Source organism: Capra hircus, chromosome 16, assembly GCF_001704415.2.
Source record: "Capra hircus breed San Clemente chromosome 16, ASM170441v1, whole genome shotgun sequence".
Lineage (NCBI taxonomy): Eukaryota > Metazoa > Chordata > Mammalia > Artiodactyla > Bovidae > Capra > Capra hircus.
Window position 1 is genome coordinate 5179043 of NC_030823.1, and position 23261 is coordinate 5202303.

A 23261-nucleotide genomic window follows, 5' to 3' on the forward strand; every position below is an offset into this window, starting at 1 on the left:
TATGGCTAAACAACTCCCATGGTAGAAAAATTTGCTAGGGCTTCAATCCAATTCCAATATATCTGATCATGAATACCTGCTTAAAAAAAAAAAAAAAAGACCCTGATAACAGTGTTTCCTCAGTACCTATAACTGAGTGAGCAATTCAATTAGGGCATTCTAAAGGTTAGAAAAAAAATATAATCCGTTTTACATAAATCATGCAAGATTGAGCACAGGAAGAATAAAAGGAAGAAACTAAGATCATGAGACAATGAACTAAATGTGATATACTGAAGTGCTAAACAAGCTTAAGAGTATAATTACAGAGTATCATATTATTTGATCATTTATGATATATCATTAGAGCTTTCTGTTTATTGAAAAAATTTCCTTTAATATTTGGCCTTATGCTTTTTAATCAAGAAATCTAAATTTAATATTTTCAGAAGCACAAATACAAACGTGCCCACCTCCACCTCAGATTCCCAATGCTCGAGATATGACAACTACTGTGAAATACCAGGATGGAGAAAAAATATCAATTCTATGTAAAGAAAATTATTTAATTCAAGATGCAGAAGAAATTGTGTGCAAGGATGGGAGATGGCAGTCAATCCCACGTTGTATTGGTAAGCAGTGCATGCATAAGTTTGTTTAAAATATTCTTTAAAGAAGATTAATACTCCTCTAAGCTTTGTATCCTTCCATGGTGGCTCAGTGGTAAAGAAACCTCTTATAATGCAAGAGATGCAGAAGATATGGGTTCAAATCCTGGATGGGGAAGATCCCCTGGGGAGGAGGGTGGCAACCCACTCCAGTGTTCTTGCCTGGGAAATTCCATGGACAGAGGAAGCTGGTGGGCTAGAGTCCACTGGGTCACAAAGAGTGGACATGACTAAGTGACTGAGCATGCACACAATCTTTGTATGGATCAGCAAGATGAAGTCCTCTCTGTCTCTTCCAATTTATCTTGAAAGAGTAAATCACAGCTTCAGTTTATGAACTGATGAACACTCTTTCACCTCTGATGTGAAATGCAGACAAACTCCTTGGGCTACTGTGCAAATAACAGGTACATTTTATTTTATGCAAACTTTATTCCTAATGATCAAAAGTACGAGAATGAAGGGACAACTGGGCTACCCAGCCTGGAAGTCATGGTCCTAAAAAATATGCCCCCAGAAATGCTAACTTAGAAGTCCAGAGTAAATTGTGCACAAGAAAGCCAGAGGGCTTTAGGAAACAGAGCTTCTTCTGTTCTTTAAAGGCATACAAAATCTCACATACTCTGTGTTCCAGTGAAGAGGCATCAATGGGAAAGAGGCTTGGGTTAGACTAATTTGTTTTTCTTTGTAAAACTTCTAGAGAGATAGGAGACAATTGGGATCATAGATACTGGTACCAGCCATCATGAGAGACAAGTACCACTTTAGAGTTCTCCCTAACACACACATACATAGCTTACTAGCACCAGAGGCTTAACAACTCACCGGCATGACAACACCAACCCCAGACTCCACGGGGCTCCACAGCTGCTACACCTGCATCTTACCCTGCTCTTGGGTGTGATATCACCAGCTCAGGTATGCTTAGGCCCTGAAGCCAGCTCCATCATCACTTCATCCTGCCTGTGAGTGGGCTGGCAGCCACCACATGAGGCACAGTCTGTCAGGCACCTGGGGAGGAGGTGGGACCCTTGCCTACCAGTGCACCTAGAGTAGTTGGCATTGACACAACAGAAGGGCACCCCTATATCATCTAGATCTGCTGCACAGATCCTACAGAGGGGACCATTCTGTTGGGCCCCATAGACTTCTGCATAAGACTACTTCTCTAAGATCAGGAGTACACCTAACTCTTAGAAATAAATACAGAGTTAGGTAAAATGAGGAGACAGAGAAATGCATTCCAAATGAAGGAATAAGACAACATCTCAGAAAAGTCACTAAACAAAGTTAAGATAAGCAATTTACCCAATAAAGTATTCAAGGTAATGACCATAAAGATGTTCAGTAGACTCTAGAGAAGAATGGATGAAAGCAGAATTATAAGAATAAGAAAATATAAAGGATTAAACAGTGCTGAAGGATACAACAGCTGAGATGAAAAATACACTAAAGAAAATCTTTAGTAGTTTAGAGGATTCAGAAGAATGGATCAGAGATCTGGAAGACAGGGTAGTGGAAACTTCCCAAACAGCATAGGAAAAAGGAAAAAGAATTTATAAAATGAGGATAGGTTAACAGACATCTGGGACAACATCAGTACCATTCTCATTATGGGGATCTAAAACAGAGAGAGACAGAGACTTATTTGAATAAATAATAGCTGACCTTTTCTAACGTGGGGAAGGAAAGAGACATTCAGGTCTTGAAATCAGACAGTCCCCAAAAGAGATGAACCTGAAGAGGTCCATACCAGAACACATTATCATTTAATGGAAAAAAATTAATAATGTTATTGTTCCAAAGTAAATGGCAATGTGATCATACTTATCAATAATTACCTTAAATGTAAGTGGGTTGACTGCCCCAACCAAAAGACAAAGACTGGGTGAATGGATACAAAAACAAGACCCCTATTATGCTGTCTAAAAGAGACCCACCTGAACACAAGGAACACATACAGACTGAAAGTGAAGGGGTGGAAAAAGATATTTAATACAAATGGAGACCTAAAGAAAGCAGGAGTAGCAATATTCATATCAGATAAAATAGACTTTGAAATAAAGGCTGTGAAAAGAGACAAAGAGGGACACTACCAAATGATGCTAAAGCTGAAACTCCAGTACTTTGGCCACCTCATGAAGAGTTGACTCATTAGAAAAGACTTTGATGCTGGGAGGGATTGGGGGCAGGAGGAGAAGGGGATGACAGAGGATGAGATGGCTGGATGGCATCACTGACAGAATGGATGTGAATCTGAGTGAACTCCGGGAGTTGGTGATGGACAGGGAGGCCTGGCGTGCTGTGCTTCATCGAGTCGCTAAGAGTCAGACACGACTGAGCGACTGAACTGAACTGAATGATCAAAGGGTCAATCCAAAAAGAAGATATAACAGTTATAAATATATATGCACCCAACATAGCAGCAGCTCAATACATAAGGCAAATGACAACAAGTATGAAAGGAGAAATGAATAATAACACAATAATAGTGGGAGATTCTAATACCCCACTCACACATATGGACATGTCATCCAAACAGGAAATTAGCAAGGAAACACAAACTTTAAATGATACAATGGACCAGTTAGACCTAATTGATATCTATAGGGCATTTCACCCCGAAACAGTGCAGTTCATCTTTTTCAAGTGCACAAGGGCTATTCTCCAGGACACACCACATCCAGGGCCTTAAATCTAGTCTTGGTAAATTAAAAAAAAAATTGAAAATCCTTTCAGAGATCTTTTCTGATCACAGTGTGGTAAGATTAGATGTCAACTACAGGAAAAAGAAACTATTAAAAATACAAACATATGGAGGTTAAGTGACACGATTCTTAATAACTAACAAAATAAGGGAAGAAATAAAAAAAGAAATAAAAATATGCATAGAAACAAATGAAAATGAAAACACAACAACTGAAGACATATGGGAATCAGTAAAAAGAGTGCTAAGTGGAAGGTTCATAGCTTTACAAGGTTACCTCAAGAAACAAGAGAAAAATAACCTAACTTTACACCAAAAACAACTAGAAAAAGAAGAACCCTGGGTTTAGTATAAGGAAGGAAATCATAAAAATTAGGGCAGAAATAAATGAAGAAGAAATACAGGAAACTATAGCAAAAATTAAAAAATGCTAAAAGCTGGTTCTTTGAGAAGATAAATAAAATAGACAAACCATTAGCCAAACTCATCAAGATAAAAAGGGAGAAGAATCAAATCGATAAAATTAGAAATGAAAATGGAGAAATCAGAGCAGGCAACACAGAAATACAAAGGATCATGAGACTATTATCAGCAAATATATGCCAATAAAATGGACAACTTGGAAGAAATGGATGAATTCCGAGAAAGGTATAACCTTCCAAAACTGAACCAGGAAGAAAGAGAAAATCTTAACAGGCCCATCACAAGCATGGAAATGGAAACTGGAATCAAAAATTTTCCAAGAAACAAAAGCCCAGGACCAGGTGGCTTCATAGATGAATTTATCAAAAATTTAGAGACGAGCTAACACCTATCCTTCCTTGGTGGCTCAGAGGGTAAAGCATCTGCCTGCAATGTGGTAGACCTGTGTTCAATCCCAGGGTACATAAGATCCCTTGGAGAAGGAAATGGCAACCCACTCCAATACTCTTGCCTAGAAAACCCCACAGATGGAGAAGCCTGGTAGGCTACAGTCTATGGGGTTGCAAAGAGTTGGACACGACTGAACAACTTCACTTTCACTTTTCTTTTCAACATCTATCCTCCTCAAACACTTCCAGAAAAATACAGAGGAAGGTAAACTCCTAAACACGTTCTGTGAGGCCAACATCACCTTAATTCCAAAACTAGGCAAAGATGCTACAGAAAAAGAACACTAAAGGTCAATATCACTGATGAACATACATGCAAAAATCCTTAACATTATTCTAGCAAACAGAATCTAACAACATATTAAAAAGATCATACATCATGACCAAATGGGCTTTATCTCAAGGATGCAAGGATTCCTCAATATTCACAAATCAATCAATGTCATACACAAATTGAAGCAAAAAAACCCCACATATGATTATCTCAATATATTCATAGAGAGCTTTTAACAAAACTCAACATCCATTTATGATAAAAAACCCTCCAGAAAGAAGGCATAGAAGGAACATACCTCAACATAATAAAAGCGATATATGATAAACCGACAGCAAACAATATCCTCAATGGAAAAAATTGATATCATTTCCCATAAAGTGAGGAATAGGACAAAGGTGCTCACTCTCGCCACTACTATTCAACATAGTTTTGGAAGTTTTATCCACAACACTCAGAGAAGAAAAGGAATCCAGATTGGAAAGGAATCCAGATGGGAAAAGAGGAAGTAAAATTCTCATGGTTTGCAGATGACATGATCCTCTACATAGAAAACGCTAAAGACACCATGAGAAAATTACTAGAGCTAATCAATGAATATTTGCAGGATAAAAAATTGCAGGATATAAAATTAATACACAGAAATCCCTTGCATTCCTATACACTAACAATGATAAAACAGAAATTAAGGAAACAATCCCATTCACCACTGTGATGAAATAAATAAAATACTTACCCAAAGAAACAAAAGACCTATACATGGAGAGCTGTAAAACACTGATGAAAGAAATCAAAGATGACACAAATAGATGGAGAAATATACCATGTTCATGGATCGGAAGAATCAATATACTGAAAATGAGTTTACTACTCAAAGCAATCTATAGACTCAGTGCAATCCCTATCAAGCTCCAACAACATTTTTTTTCACAGAACTAGAACAAATAATTTCACAATTTGTATGGAAATCCAAAAAAAACCTCGAATAGCCGAAGCAATCTTGAGAAATAAAAATGGAACTGGAGGAAACAACCTGCCTGACTTCAGACTATACTACAAAGCTAGAGTCATCAAGATAGTATTGTACTGGTACAAAGCCAGAAATGTAGATCAATGGAACAAAATAAAAAGCCCAGAGATAAATCCATGTACCTGTGGACAACTTATCTTTGACAAAGGAGGCAAAAATATACAATGGAGTAAACGCAATCTCTTTAACAAATGGTGCTGGGAAAAGTGGTCAACCAACTGTAAAAGAAGGAAACTAAAACACTTTCCAACACCATACACAAAAGTAAACTCAAAATGGATTTAAGATCTAAATGTAAGATCAGAAACTATAAAACTCCTCAAGGAAAACATAGGCAAAACACTCTTTGACATAAATCACAGCAAGATCCTCTATGACCCACCTCACAGAGTAATGGAAATAAAAGCAAAAATAAACAAATGAGACCTAATTAAACATAAAAGCTTTTCCAGAACGAAGAAAACTCTAAGCGAGGTGAAAAGACTGCCTTCAGACTGGGAGAAAATAATAGCAAACTAAGCAACTGACAAAAAACTAATCTCAAAATCCTATAAACAACTCATGCCTCTCAATACCAGAAAAACTAACGACCCAATCCAAAAATGGGCCAAAGCACTAAACAGACATTTCTTCAAAGAAGACATACAGATGACAAACACATGAAAAAAACACATGAAAAAAATGCTCAGCATCACTCATTGTCAGAGAACTACAAATCAAAACCGCAGTGAGGTACCATCTCATGCCAGTCATAATGGCTGCTATTTAAAAGTCTAATGCAGGAAAAGGTGTGGAGAAAAGGGAACCCTCTTACACTGTTGGTGGGAATGCAAACTACTACACCACTATGGGTAACAGTGTGGAGATTCCTTAAAAAAACTGAAAACAGATCTACCATATGACCCAGCAATCCCATTGCTGGGCATACCCATTGAAGAAAACAGAATTGAAAGAGACACATGTACCCCGATATTCATCGTAGCACTGTTTACAATAGCTAAGACATGGAACCAACCTAGATGTCCATCAGCAGACGAATGGATAAGAAAGTTGTGGTACATATGTGCAACAGAATATTACTCAGCTATTAAAAAGATTGCATTGGAATCAGTTCTAATGAGGTGTATGAAACTGTAGCCTATTATACAGAGTGATATAAGTTAGAAAGAAAAACACCAATACAGTATATTAATGCATATATATGGAATTTAGAAAGATGGTCACGATGACCCTATATGCGAGACAGCAAAAGAGACACAGATATAAAGAACAGAGTTTTAGACTCTGTGGGAGAAGGCAATGGGGGGATGATTTGAGAGAATAGCATTGAAACATGTATATTAGCATATGTGAAACAGATCACCAGTCCAAGTTCAATGCATGAAACAGGGCACTCAAAGTTGGTGCACTGGGACAACCAAGAGGGGTTGAATAGGGAGGGAGCTGGGAGGGGGGTTTGGGATGCGGGTACACGCGTGGCTGATTCATGTCAATGTATGGCAAAAACCACCACAATATTGTAAAGTAATTAGCCTCCAATTAAAATAAATAAATTAAAAAATAAAATAAAATAAAAAATTAATTAAAAGAAAGTTGTTGTTCAGTTGCCAATTCATGTCCAACTCATTGCTACCCCATGGACTGCAACATGCCAGGCTTTCCTGTCTCTCACCATCTCCCAGAGTTTGCCCAAGTTCATGTTCATTAAAACGGTGATGCCACCCAACCATATCATCCTCTGTCACCCTCTTCTTCTTCCAGAGAAAAGGCAGTAGTTACCTACAAGGAGACCCTAACAAGTATCAACAGCTTCTGAAGAATATTTTTTAGGTCACAGTGGACTGGCACAACATATACAAAGTAATGAAAGGAAAAAAAAAAAGCTTGCAGGCAAGACTACTGTATACAGGAAAAACATATTGCAGCCATAATGTGATGTCCCTTCACACTTGTAATAACAGCTGTCAGGAAAAGGACATCAAGTGTTGTCAAAGATGTGGAGAAAAGGGACTCTTAGTGCACTGTTGGTGGGATCGTAAACTGGCAGAGTTGCTATGAAAAAGAATGTGGAATTTCATTTAAAAATTAAAAATAGAACTGTCATATGATCCAGCTATTCCACTACTGGCTATTTATTCATAGGAACAAAAAACACTAATATAAAAAGATATATGCACTCCAATGTTCACTGCAGCATTACACACAATAACCAAGGTTTGGAAGCTACCTAAAGAGTCCACTGATATATACGTAGTTAAAGAAGGTGTTTTATATATACACACTATATGAACTATGACCAAGCCATAAAATATGAAACATTTCCATTTGCAACAACGTGGATGTGTCTAGGATGTATTTATTCTAAGAGAGGTAGGTCAGATAGAAAAAGACAATGCCACATGATTTCACTTATTTGTGGAATCTAAAAATCAAAGGAAAACAGGCTCATACAGATACAGAAAATTAGTGAGTTGCAAGAAAGGAGGAGGGGGTTGGCAAAATAGATACTGGGGATTTTGAAGTACAAATTCCAGTTATGTAATAAGGAAGCCAGAGGGATGTAATATAGGCATACATAATATGGTCAATAATGTTGTAATAAATTTGTTAGGAACTATTGTTACTAGACATATTGTTAGTCATTTTATAATGTATGTAAAAGTAAAATCATTCTGTAGCCCATTTGAAGCTAACATAGTGTTATACATCCAACATTTCAATAAGAAATCCATTTAAAAAAGGATGAAGGGGCACATTGAACAAGTGGTAGTAGCATAGTGTTTATGGAGACAAATAGCTTGCAAGTTTCAAATATCTGTCAGTTTTAAAATTCTGTAAATTGTTCTGAGTATTCTTTTCTTTTTATTCTTATTTTAAAATCCAAAGTAATATTTGATTGTATTAACATGTTAATTTTAAAGATTATATTTGCACTTTACTCTTTGACCTCTGTACTTCATATAGAAAAAATTGGATGTTCTCAACCACCTCAAATAGACCATGGAACCATTAACTCATCTAGCTCTGCAGAAGAAAGGAGAGAAATACATGAACAAAGGCTGTATGCACATGGCACGAAGTTAAGTTATACTTGTGAAGAAGGCTTCAAGATATCTGAAAATAATGTGATAATATGCCACATGGGAAAGTGGAGCTCTCCACCTCAGTGTGTAGGTGAGGACACTAGGCAAACCAAAATCTATTTTCAGTACCATTCATTAAAACTAATCAATTGTCATCAAAGTCATGAGACTCAATCCATTAGATTTCTAAAGATATCAAGTAACTTATCCATTTATAGATCATTTATGTATTATAATATCTATATTTTATACATTATATCATTTGACATATAAAATTAATCATTTTGTTATTAATAATTTCTTTTGTTCTATAGAGAATTGCTTTTCAATCTGGCAATTATTTTGTATTAACACTGGATATGCAATAAAACTAAACCTAACTATTTATATTTTACATTCCTACCTATTTAAATTTCAAAAAAATGTTCCATGTCTTCCCTAAAATGTCCCTTTTAATTTCTTACAATATATAGTACGTTTCCTAAGATGATGTGTGGAGTCTCAATGTGTTTTTCTTTCATTATTCATGATTGGTTAAAGAAGCACTGATGGTTTCTTTCATATATTGGAAATTTCAGTTTCAAGTTCTTGCTCAAGTGGACACACACCAGAATGGTAATTTTAGGAAAAATTTGTGCATTTGCCTCCCATGTCATGGAAGTTCCTGTATAAGGATTTATTATTTTCAAGTAAAAATACCAAATATATTGACCAGTACATCAAATTAAATTTCAAAGATAGCAAAACATGAATTCATTCTTTCATGTCTTCCCAGGACTTCCCTGTGGAGTTCCACCTTATATTCAGAATGGTGTTGTATCTCACAAGAAATACAGTTACCAATATGGAGAAGAAGTTACTTACGACTGTGATGAAGGGTTTGGAACTGATGGACCTGCATCTATAAGATGTTTAGGGGGGCAATGGTCTCGTCCACAAGATTGCATAAGTATAGTATTTTTCCTTTTATTCTAAAGCTGACAAATATCTTTTAATTCAAAGCATCAATGGCCCAAATATGAAATTAAGCAGTAATTCTAGAATTTAACAAGGTATCCATGAAAAGTTCTGAATTCTGGCAGAGAATTAATAACCCTAGAAATAATAAAAGTTTGATTTGTTGTTGTAGTTCAGTCAATCAGTTGTTTCTCACTCTTTGCGACCCTATGGACTGTAGCAAGCTAGGCATCCCTGTCCTTCACTGTCTCCTGGTGTTTGCTTAAACTAATGTCCATTGAATCGGTGATGCCATTCAACCATCTCATCGTTTGCTGTCCCCTTCTCCTCCTGCCCTCAATCTTTCCCAGCATCAGGGACTTTTCCCATAAGTTGGCTCTTCATATTACGTGAACAAAGTATTGGAGCTTCAGCTTCAAAATCAGTCCTTTGAATATTCAGGGTCAATTTCTTTTAGGATTGACTGCTTTGATCTTGCAGTCCAAGGTACTCTCAAGAGTCTTCTCCAGCACCATAGTTCAAAAGTATCAATTCTTTAGAACACAGCCTGACTCTTCTGAACTGTCCAACTCTCAAATCATACAAGACTGTTGAGGTTTGTCATAGCTTTTCTTCCAAGGAGCAAGCATCTTTTAATTTCATGGCTTCAGTGACCATCCACAGTGCTTTTAGAGCCCGAGAAAACGAGGTCTGCCACTTTCCATTTTTCCCCCCGTATTTGCTATGAAGTGATGGGACCAGATGCCATGATCTCCATTTCTTGAATGTTGAGTTTTAAGCCAGCTTTTTCAATCTCTTCTTCCACCTTCACCAAGAGGCCCTTTAGTTTGTCTTTACTTTCTGCCATTAAGGTGGTGTCATCTGAGGCATAGCTGAGGTTATTGGTTTTTCTCCTGGCAATTTTGATGCCAGCTGGAGCTTCATCCAGCCAGGCATTTTGCATGATGTACTCTGCATTTAAGTGAAATAAGCGGGATGACAATATACACCCTTGAAGTACTCTTTTTCCAATTTTGAGCCAGTCAATTGGCCATGTACGGATCTAACTGATACTTCTTCACCCTCATAGTTTTCTCAGGAGGAAGGTAATGTGGTCTGGTATTCCCATCTCTTCAAGAACTTTCCACAGTTTGCTGTGATCTACACAATCAAGTGCTTTAGTGTAGTCAATGAAGCAGAAGTAGATGTTTTTCTGGAATTCCCCTGCTTTTTCTGTGACCCAATGGAGTTTGGCAATTTGATAACACTAAACGATCTCTTTCTCATCATCTTGGGTGCAGCTTGAACATCCTCTGATATACATCTCAGATTTCTGGTCTCTGTTCCTGTACTATGGCTGAACTCTGCTCTTATCACTACTCAATTTGCTGTTAATTTGTCAATCATCTCTTTGTAATATGCAGTTTTCTAAGACATTTAACATAACTCAAGGTAACATTTTGATAAAAGCAAAAACAGAAACATGCATAATTTAGGTGGGCTGTCATGGCAGAAGAGAATTTAAATTTGAGAAGTATGCAGCTCTACCTCTTAGAATGTCACCATTCCCATATTGTATTTTTGATAATATAGAGATGGTCAATGTGACTAAATCAAGATTTCTAACATTTGTCGCAAGGTATAAGAGAAATGATGTAGAATATTTGTTGGTTTGATATGTAATTATTTATTTTCTGGAATATAATCAGTGGTCACTATGAATCTTTAAAGATGTACTTAACAAATGCATATTCTTTTTTCTTTCAGGCACAAACTGTATTAACTTGCCCACCTTTGATGATGCTGTACTCATAGATCGGGAGAAGGATTCCTATAAGTCAGGAGAACAAGTGGCTTTTAAGTGTCGATCATATTATCAGTTGGATGGAGCTAATACTATACAGTGTATTAAGGGCAAATGGATAGGAAGGCCAGCATGCAGAGGTACTTTGGTAAAACTTTAAAATTTATATAAGTATCTGAAGTATTATAATGTAGAAAATTGCCTCCACTATCATTAAATGGACATAGATTACTTTTAGGCCAGGTCAAAAGCCAGTTTGTCCCAACAGGATGGTTTGTGGTGTTGTAGCCCAATAGTTCTCAAAGCACAGTCCTGGCAGAGCATTCTCAGCACATTCTGTAAACTGTTAGATATGCAAGCAGATTCACAGGCTCACTCAGACTTGTTGAATCTAAACCTCTGGGGCTGCAACTCTGACAATGTCTTGATGATCCCCAAGGAATTCTGTGTATATTTCAGTTTAAGACCCATGGCTACAGCCTCTGGTAGTCACAGCCTCTTCATTCCCTGAATCACACTGAGGAATGCACATCACTGATGGTGGTGTCCTTAGCATTTGCCCCCGAAATATCATTAAAGTACAGTTTTGTAAATTTACATTTTATTTTTCTAATATTTTTCCAGATTTTCTGTTCAAATCTTTAATTAATCATCTTCTCTTTGCAACTATAGTATTCTTCAAAGTGTGTTAATTCTTGATCAAGTCTCTAAAGAAGAACCTCCTGTGCTTATTTTCTGAAAGGCCCTAAAGTTATATCTCATAAACGGGATGAATGTAAACCAAAACTTGATGTTAAATGATATTTTTATTATGTTTTGCTTATGGCTTATAAATACATTTTGAATTTATACACTTTATAATTTTTATTTTACTAACCTTAGAAAGAGATTTCCAGGAAAACTCCTTTTTTTTTTCAGTGCCCTAAAAATTATGTATCACTTTTATAGTGAAGTATAGGGGAGAGATTTAAGATACAGAAGTTTAATTCATGCTGAAAAATATTGCTTTGTTTCCTTTCCCTTAACCTTACATATAAACTGCTGACAATTAGCAGTCTTTCATGACAGATTAACTGTTCAATCGAAACAACCATGGAATGTATTTGACATTCTAATTCCTCCTTGCTGTTCATGATAATCATTAGATTAGATATACTTTTTTCCCTTTCTATTCAGATGTTTCCTGTGTGAATCCACCTCAAGTGGAAAATGCTATTATACAAAATCAGAAGTCTAGATATCAAAGTGGTGAGAGAGCACGTTACGAATGCATTGGGAATTATGACCTTTTTGGGGAAATAGATGTCGTATGTTTAGATGGAACTTGGACAAAACCACCTCAGTGCAAAGGTAGAGTATCTTACTCACCCTGTCCGCCCAATTTAGAGAATATAATAACAAACTATATTAAATCAAAATTAGGATGAAGTAGCCTTTCTGGAACAATTTTTAGTTGCAAAAAAATGGTGCTGAAAATCCAGTTTTTTGTGGTCTGAATATGTAATCTAACATATTTATTGTATGACAGTGTTGACCAGATTTGAGCAGTTGGAATCATGGGACATTTCCTGTCTTAAAACAATTTAGATAGTTGTTTTCTGAAGATAAGTGTGTAAAAGATACCATAGTTACATTTAACAGCACAAGAAATTCCACTTTGAGACATGGAATAAGCAGCTGGGGCCTGATCACAAAATCTGACATAGATGTGGGGAGCTGTACCTATGGATGATATTTAAAGGTAGGTTACTAGCTGAGTTCCAGCAGAGCTATTAAAAATCCTACAGGATGATGCTACAGTGCTATACTCATTACGTCAGCAAATTTGGGAAACCCAGCAGTAGTCACAGGAGTGGAAAAGGTCAATCCTCACCAATTCCCAAGAAGGGCAGTGCTAAACAATGTTCAGATCACCAGACAATTGCAGTCATCTCCCATGCTAGTAGGGTTATCTTCAATGTGAATAGCTGATTCCTTGAAAAACACCCTGAAACTGGGAAAGGTTGAAGGCAAACAGAGAAGGGGGTGACAGAAGATGAGATGTTTGGGTGACATCACTGATTCAATGGACATGAACTTAGGCAACTCCAGGAGAGGTCAGAGACCTGGAAACCTCGCATGAGCAGTCCGTGGGGTCACAAAGTGTTAGACACGACTTGGTGACTGAACAATAACTAGCTGAACTCATTCAGGAAATGAGTGTACACATTATTTTTATGTGAGTCTGAACTTGGTACTGGGACACTTCAGTGTTTAGAGATCAGACAGGATGGGAATCCAAACCAAGAAGTACATTCAGTTCAGTTCAGTTCAGTTCAGTTGAGTCGCTCAGTCGTGCCCAACTCCTTGCGATGCCATGAATCACAGCACACCAGGCCTCCCAGTCCATCACCAACTCCTGGAGTTCATTCAAGCTTATGTCCATCGAGTCAGTGATGCTATCCAGCCATCTCATCCTCTGTCGTCCTCTTCTCCTCCTGCCCCCAATCCTTCCTAGCATCACAGTCTTTTCCAATGAGTCAACTCCTTGCATGAGGTGCCCAAATTATTGGAGTTTCAGCTTCAACATCAGTCTTTCCGATGAACACCCAAGACTGATCTCCTTTAGGATGGACTGGTTGGATCTCCTTGCAGTCCAAGGGACTCTCAGGAGTCTTCTCCAACACCGCAGTTCAAAAGCATCAATTCTTTGGCACTCAGCTTTCTTCACAGTCCAACTCTCACATCCATACATGACCATTGGAAAAACCATAGCCTTGACTAGACGGACCTTTGTTGGTGAAGTAATATCTCTGCTTTTGAATATACTATCTAGATTGGGCATAACTTTCCTTCCAAGGAGTGTCTTTTAATTTCATGGCTGCAATCACCATCTGCAGTGATTTTGGAGCCCCAAAAAATAAAGTCCGACACGGTTTCCACTGTTTCCCCATCTATTTCCCATGAACTGATGGGACCAGATGCCATGATCTTAGTTTTCTGAACGTTGAGCTTTAAGTCAACTTTTTCACTCTCCTCTTTCACTTTCATCAAGAGGCTTTTTCATTCCTCTTCACATTCTGCCATAAGGGTGATGTCATCTGCATATCTGAGGTTATTGATATTCTCCCGTCAATCTTGATTCCAGTTTTCGCTTCTTCCAGCCCAGCGTTTCTCATAATGTACTCTGCATAGAAGTTAAGTAAGCAGGGTGACAATATACAGCCTTTTCCTATTTGAAACTAGTCTATTGTTCCATGTACATTAGCCACTTCTAATTTTTCAAGTTAACTTTTGCCTGGTGTGTAATTTTTGCAGTCTTCACTAGTACATATTTTCATGTTTGAAGCAACTTTTGTTTTAGACAACATACAGCTCAGTCTTGTTTAGGTGTCTACCCTGCCATTTTCAGGTTTTTAGTTGATGTATTTACCATTTATATTTTGAGAGACTTATTAACTATTAAGGACAGTCTGCCATTTTCTTATTTGTTTTGTGTCTGTTTCCTTCAATTCTCAACGTTTTTCTTTTCTTGACTTCCTTGTGGATTTTTGAACAGAAAATAATTTGACTTGGATCTACATTGTTTTTGAGTATATGTCTTTGCATGGTTTTCTTAGTCTCTCTAGGTATTAAGATACACATAAGTAGTTTATCCAGAGAAGGCAATGACACCCTACTCCAGTACTCTTTCCTGGAAAAGCCCAGGGACAGGGGAGCCTGGTGGGCTGCTGTCTTTGGGGTCGGATACAACTGAAGTGACTTAGCAGCAGCAGCAGCAGGTAATTTATCACTCCCTACTGTTGCTGACATTTTACCACCTCAGATAAAATGTGGAATGCTTACTTCCATTTAGACTTATTGGTTCTCTCGACATTTTTAACATAAATGTCTGTAGTATCCTCTCTATATACATTGAGCACCATATCAGATGACAGTTTTGTACAACTATAATAAAATCAACAGGAAGATCATACTCTTATTACATCTACCCTTTAAAAAAACCTCCATTCTAAAAATCTCAATTCTTTTTCTATTTTGCTTTCTTTTGAAAAGTTCTTAAGTATAGTTCTGCTGGAGACAAATTCTCTCAGTTTTGCTTTGTTCAGGAAATTCTTTCTTTCTCCCATTAATTCAAAAGGATAGTTTACAAGATATAGAATTTGGAGTTGACAATTATTTTCATCCAGTTTTGGAAAAATGTTGTCAGTTCTTTCTGGCTCTATGGTCATTGATGAAATTTCCACCGATGATTGAATCCTTTTTTCCAAATACTTATTGCATAATATTTATTCCAAATAAGTATTTCATATCTATCAAGCTGCTTATGAGACTTTTTTATGTAAGTTTCAGGAATTTGAACATGATGTATCTTGTTTAACTTTTTATTTAGTATTGGCTTATAGCCGATTAACACTGTTGTGCTCACTTCAGGTAAACAGAGAAGGGACTCAGCCACACATATGCATATGACCATTCTCACTCAAACTCCCTTCCTGTCATATCTGCTACATTACACTCCAGAGTTCCCTGTGCTATACAGTAGGTCCTTATTTGTCATCCACTTTAAAAATAGCAGTGTGTTCATATCCACCCAAATTCCCGACCTGTCTCTTCTCCCATCATTCCCCCTGGCAACCATAAATTCCTTCTCTAAGTCTGTGAGTCTGTTTCTGTTCCACAAATAAGTTTGTTTGCAAAATTTCTTTTAAGATTCCATATATAGGGGATGTCTTACAATTTTTCTCCTTTTTTAACTTCACTCAATATAACACTCTCTAGGTCCACCCATATTTTTGCAAATGACATTATTCCATTCTTTTAGTGGATGAGTAATATTCCACTGTCTTGGATATATATATACACCACATCTTCTTTACCCATTTCTCTGTTGATGGACATTTAGGTTGATTCCATATCATGACTATTGTAAATAGTGCTTCAATGAACATTAGGGTGTGTGTTTCCTCTTAGACCAAGTTTTTCACCAGATCCATGCCCGGGGCAAGATTGCAAGGTCATATGGTAGCTCTATTTTTAGTTTTCAAAGGAGCATAAATACTTGCCTCCATAATGGCTGTATCAACTAACAGTGTAGGAGGGTTACCTTCTCTCCACATACTCGCCAGCATAGCTCTTTGGACTCATGTTAAGGGATATCATGCTGTAGTTTTGATTTGGATCTCTAATAATTTCTGATATGAACATCTTTGCATGGGTGTCTTGCCCATCTGAATGTCTTCTTTGGAGAATAAACCTAAGGAGACCAAAGATCTGCAATCTGAAAACTGTAGTACACTAATGAAAGAAATTGAAGACAAAAACAGATAGAAGGATATACCATTATCTTCGGATAGAAAAATCAATATTGTCAAAATGACTGTACTACCAAAAGCAATCTATAGATTCAATGTAATCCATATGCAATTACCAATGGCAATTTTTCACAGAACTAGAAAAAAAAACAAACCCTTAAAATTTGAATGGAGACACAAAAGACCAAAAATAGACAAAGCAATCTTGAGAAAGAAAAATGGAGCTGGAGTAATGCACTCCTTGACCTCAGACTATACTACGAAGCTCCTCACATTAAAAAAAAAAAAAAAAAAGGTACTCATTATGACATCAAGACTTAATGAATCAGTGAATTGAAATGGACAGGAATGGGCAAATTTAATTTAGATGACCATTATATCTACTACTATGGGCAAGAATTCCTTAGGAGAAATGGAGTAGCCCTCACAGCCAACAAGAGTCTGAAATACAGTACTTAGGTGCATTCTCAAAAACGACAAAATTATCCCCATTGATTTCCAAGGCAAGTCACTTAAAATCACAGTAATCCAAGTCTATGCTCCACCCACTAATGTCAAAGTATATGAAGTTGACTGGTTCTATGAAGACTTATATCACATTTTAGATCAAAACATCAAAACCAAAAAAATCTGCTTTTCATACAGGGAACTGGAATGCAAAGGTATGAATAAAAAGATACCTGGAGTAACAGGCAAGTTTGGCCTTGGAGTGCAAAATGAAGCAGGGGAAAGGCTAAAAGAGTTTTGACAAGAGAAGACATGGGTCATAGCAAACACCCTCTTCAAAAACACAAGAGACAGTTCTACACATGGACATCATGAGATGGTTAGTACCAAAATCAGAATGACCATATTCGTTGCAGTCAAAGATAGAGAAGCTCTATACAGTTGGCAAAACCAAGACTGGAAGCTGACTGTGGCTCAGATCATGAGGTCCTTATTGTGAAATTCAGACTTGAATTGAAGAAAGCAGGGAAAACCACTAGGCCATTCAGATCTTTTATGATTATATAGCAGAAAGGATAAAAATATTCAAGGGATTAGATCTGAGAGAGTGCCTGAAGAACTATGGATGGAGGTTTGTAGCTGTGTACAGGAGGTAGTGAGCAAAACCACCCCCAAGAAGCAGAAATGGAACAATGCAAAATGGCTTTCTGAGAAAGCCTTACACGAGATGAAAAAAGAAGAGAAGCAAAGCGCAAAGGAGAAAAGGGAAAATATACCCATCTGAATGAAGAATCGAAAGAATAGCAAAGAGAGATAAGAAAGCCTTGTTAAGAGAGCAATGCAAAAAACTAGGGGAAAGCAATGCAATGGGGCAGACTAGAGATGTCTTCAAGAAAATTAGAGGGAGCAAGGGAACATTTCATGTAATGATGGACACTGTAAAGGGAGGAAAGAGTATGCCCCTAAGAGAAGCAGAAGTTATTAAGAAGAGGTGGCAAGTATATACAGAAGAACTGTACAGAAAAGGACTTAATGACCCAGATGACCACAAGTCACCTAGAGCCAGAAATCCTGGAGTGTGAAGTCAAGTGGGCATCACTACAAACAAAGCTAGTGGAGGTGATGGGATTCCAGCTGAGTTATTTCAAATGCTAACAGATGATGCTGTGAAAGTTCTGCACTTAATATGCCAGCAAATTTGGAAAACTCAGCAGTGGCTATAGGGCTGGAAAAGGTCAGTTTTTATCCCAGTCTCTAGAAGGGCAACACCAAAGAAAGTTCATACTACCACAACACAACTGGGCTCATTTCACATGCTAGCAAGTTAATTCTCAAAGTCCTTCAAGCTAAATTTCAACAACATGTGAACTGAGAACTTCAAGATGTACAAGCTAAATTTAGAAAGATGGCAAAACTAGAAATTAAATTGACAACATCTGTTGGATCATAGAAAAAGCAAAGGGATTGAAGAAACACTCTGCTTCATTGACTACACTAAAGTCTTTGACTGTGTGGATCACAACAAACTGTGGAAAATACTTACAGAGATGGGAATACCTGACCACCTTGCCTGCCTCCTGAGAAACCTGTATGGAGGTCAAGAAGCAACAGTTAGAACTGGAATGGAACAACAAACTGGTTCAAAATTGGGAAAGCAGTGTGTCAAGGCTGTATATTATCACCCTGCTACTTTAACATCACACAAAATAGCAGGCTGGAAAAAGCACAAGCTGGAATCAGGATTGCCAGGAAAAATACCAACAACCTCAGATACACAGATGACATCACACTAATGGCAGAAAGCAAAGAGGAACTAAAGAGCCTCTTGATAATGGTGAAAGAGGAGATTGAAAAAGCTAGCTTAAAACCATATTCAAAAAATGAAGATCATGGTATCAGGTTCATCACTGACTGTCAAAAATGGGGGAAAATGGAAACAGTGACAGACTTCATTCTTTTCAGCTTCACAATCACTGTGGATGCTGACTGCAGCCATGAAATTAAAAGACTCCTTGGAAGAAAAGCTATGAAAACCTTGACAGCATGGTAAGAAGCAGAGGCATCACTTTACCAACAAAGGTTCATATTGTCAAAGTTATGGCTTTTCAAGTAGTAACGTATGGATGTGAATGTTTGACCACAAAGATAGCTGAGTACCAAAGAATTGATTTTTTGGACTGTGGTGCTGGAGAAGACTCTTGAGTGTCCCTTGGAATGCAAGGAGATCAAGCCAGTCAATCCTAAAATAAATCAGTCCTGAATATTCATTGGAAGGACTGGTGCTGAAGCTGATGTCCCAGTATTTTGGCCACTTGATGAGAAGAGCTGACTCATTGGAAAACAACCTGGTATTGGAAAGATTAAGTACAGAAGGAGAAGGGACATCAGAGGATGAGATATTTGGATGACATGGTCAACAGAATGGACATGACTTTGAACAAACTCCGGGAGTTAATGAAGGACCGGGAAGCCGGGCTTTCTGCAATACACGGGGTTGCAAAAAGTTAGAAACAATTAAGCGACTGAACAACACAATAGGAACTGATTATGATGTATCTTGACATTAAGTTCTTAGCTCCATCCCATTTGGAAATATCTCTGTTCGTCTCCAAGGCAAACCATTCAATATCAGAGTTATCCAAGTCTATGCCCCAACCAGTAATGCTGAAGAAGCTAAAGTTGAACGGTTTTACGAAGACCTATAAGACCTTTTAGAACTAACACACAACAAGATGTCCTTTTCATTATAGGGGACTGGAATGCAAAAGTAGGAAGTCAAGAAACACCTGGAGTAACAGGCAAATTTGGCCTTGGAATGCGGAATGAAGCAGGGCAAAGACTAATAGAGTTTTGCCAAGAAAATGCATTGGTCATAGCAAACACCCTCTTCCAACAACACAAGAGAAGACTCTATACATGGACATCACCAGATGGTCAATACCGAAATCAGATTGATTATATTCTTTGTAGCCAAAGATGGAGAAGCTCTATACAGTCAACAAAATAAGACCAGGAGCTGACTGTGGCTCAGATCATGAACTCCTTAATACCAAATTCAGAGTCAAATTGAAGAAAGTAGGGAAAACCGCTAGACCATTCAGGTATGAGCTAAATAAAATCCCTTATGATTATACAGTGGAAGTGAGAAATAGATTTAAGGGCCTAGATCTGATAGACAGAGTGCCTGATGAACTATGGAATGAGGTTCGTGACATTGCACAGGAGACAGGGATCAAGACCATCCCCTTGGAAAAGAAATGAAAATAAGTAAAATGGCTGTCTGGGGAGGCCTTATATAGCTGTGAAAAGAAGAGAGGTGAAAAGCAAAGGAGAAAAGGAAATATATAAGCATCTGAATGCAGAGTTCCAAAGAATAGCAAGAAGAGATAAGAAAGCCTTCTTCAGCAATCAATGCAAAGAAATAGTGGAAAAGAACAGAATGGGAAAGACTAGAGATCTCTTCAAGCAAATTAGAGATACCAAGGGAATATTTCATGCAAAGATGGGCTCGATAAAGGACAGGAATTGTATGGACCTAACAGAAGCAGAAGATATTAAGAAGAGGTGGCAAGAATACACAGAAGAACTGTACAAAAAAGATCTTCACAACCCAGATAATCATGATGTTGTGATCACTCATCTAGAGCCAGACATCCTGGAATGTGAAGTCAAGTGGGCCTTAGAAAGCATCACTATGAACAGTGATGGCATTCCAGGGGAGCTGTTTCAAATCCTGAAAGATGATGCTGTGAAAGTGCTGCACTCAATACGTCAGCAAATTTGGAAAACTCAGCAGTGGCCACAGGACTGGAAAAGGTCAGTTTTCATTCCAATCCCAAAGAAAGGCAATGGCAAAGAATGCTCAAACTACCACACAATTGCACTCATCTCACATGCTAGTAAAGTAATGCTCAAAATTATCCAAGCCAGGTTTCAGCAATATGTGAACCGTGAACTCCAGATGTCAAACTGGTTTTGGAAAAGGCAGAGGAACCAGAGATCAAATTACCAACATCCGCTGGCTCATGGAAAAAGCAAGAGAGTTCCAGAAAAACATCTATTTCTGCTTTCTTGACTATGCCAAAGCCTTTGACTGTGTGGATCACAATAAACTGTGGACAACTTTAAAAGAGATGGGAATACCAGACCACCTGACCTGCCTCTTGAGAAATCTGTATGCAGGTCAGGAAGCAACAGTTAGAACTGGATATGGAACAATAGACTGGTTCCAAATAGGAAAAGGAGTACGTCAAGGCTGTATATTGTCACCCTGCTTCTTTAACTTCTATGCATAGTACACCATGAGAAACGCTGGACTGGAAGAAACACAAGCTGGAATCAAGATTGCCGGGAGAAATATCAATCACCTCAGATATGCAGATGACACCACCCTTATGGCAGAAATTGAAGAGGAACTAAAAAGCCTCTTGATGAAAGTGAAAGAGGAGAGTGAAAATGTTGGCTTACAGCTCAACATTCAGAAAATGAAGATCATGGCATCCGGTCCCATCACTTCATGGGAAATAGATGGGGAAACAGTGGAAACAGTGGTTGACTTTATTTTTTTGGGCTCCAAAATCACTATAAATGGTGATTGCAGCCATGAAATTAAAAGACGCTTACTCCTTGCGAGGAAAGTTATGACCAACCTAGATAGCATATTCGAAAGCAGAGACATCTCTTTGCCGACTAAGGTCCGTCTAGTCGAGGCTATGGCTTTTCCTGTGGTCATGTATGGATGTGAGAGTTGGACTGTGAAGAAGGCAGAGCAGCAAAGAATTGATGCTTTTGAACTGTGGTGTTGGAGAAGACTCTTGAGAGTCCCTTGGACTGCAAGGAGATCCAACCAGTCCACTCTGAAGGAGATCAGCCCTGAGATTTCTTTGGAAGGAATGATGCTAAAGCTCAAACTCCAGTACTTTGGTCACCTCATGAGAGAGTTGACTCATCGGAGAAGACTCTGATGCTGGGAAGGATTGGGGGCAGAAGGAGAAGGAGAGGACCGAGGATAAGATGGCTGGATGGCATCCCTGACTCGATGGATGTGAGTCTGAGTGAACTCCGGGAGTTGATGTTGAAGAGGGAGGCCTGGCATGCTGCAATTCATGGGGTCGCAAAGAGTTGGACACGACTGAGCGACTGAACTGAAGTGAGCAGTTTTAGCATGTAGTTGTTCTTTTTGGTTCATCACTAAGTCATATGCCCTATTTGAGAAATTATCAGCCATTATTTAAAAAAATTTTTTTGGAGTATATTTCCTATACAATATAGTATTAGTTTCACTGTACATCAAAGTGAATCAGCTACACATGTAAACATATCCCCATATCCCCATTCCTTTGTATTTCCTTTCCATTTAGACCATCACAAAATGATGGCACAGGGAACTCAGACATTATTTTCTTATCTCTTATTCTTTATTTTCAACTTCATATTCAACCTTCTTTGCTATCTTCCACAGGTCCTTGAAGCTATGTCCATTTTCTTTTCAGTCTATTTTCAAGGCTAGTTAATATTCAAACTTATTGATCATTCTGCCATCTGCAATATATTGTCAAACCATGTGGTTTTCTAATAATCTATTTTCTAGTTCTACCAATTGGACTAGATTTTTAAAAAACATTATCCAATGATTTCAATATCTGTGTCACCTCAGTGTTGTCTTCTGGTAATTGCTTTTACCCTTTGGAGGTTTTTCCTGGACTTTGGTCTGATAAATGATTTTCAATTGTATTCAGACACTTGATCTTTTATATCTTGAGACTAAGGATGTTATTGGTCTCCTTCATTAAATAGGCCTCCATTACTGCCATGTAGGGTGGAAGTCCAAGGTTCCCACCTGGCCTCCTCTGACACCAGGAGAAAGGGCAGAGGTTTCTTATTCGATCATTCAGCTCAGTTCAGTTCAGTCCCTCAGTCATGTCTGACTCTGCTATCCCAAGTATTGCAGCATGCCAGGCCTCCCCGTCCATCACCAATTCGGGGATTTCACTCAAACTCATGTCCATCGAGTCGGTGATACCATCCAGCCGTCTCATTCTCTGTCATCCACTTCTCCTCCTGCCCCTAGTCCCCCCCAGCATCAGGGTCTTTTCCAATGAGTTAACTCTTCGCATGAGGTGGCCAAAGTATTGGAGTTTCAGCTTCAACATCAGTCCTCCCAATGA

The 23261-nt window shown here is 38.0% G+C and overlaps 1 protein-coding gene across 1 annotated transcript in view; it reads left to right on the plus strand.

Moving 5' to 3' along the window:
* Positions 1 to 23261, plus strand: part of LOC108637766 (complement factor H-like) — a 62725-nt gene that overhangs the window by 33708 nt on the left and 5756 nt on the right. The window contains exons 6-10 of the mRNA XM_018060123.1: positions 429 to 611; positions 8495 to 8704; positions 9389 to 9562; positions 11317 to 11493; positions 12530 to 12703. Coding sequence (XP_017915612.1) covers positions 429 to 611; positions 8495 to 8704; positions 9389 to 9562; positions 11317 to 11493; positions 12530 to 12703 — 918 coding nt within the window. The remainder of the gene's footprint in view (positions 1 to 428; positions 612 to 8494; positions 8705 to 9388; positions 9563 to 11316; positions 11494 to 12529; positions 12704 to 23261) is intronic.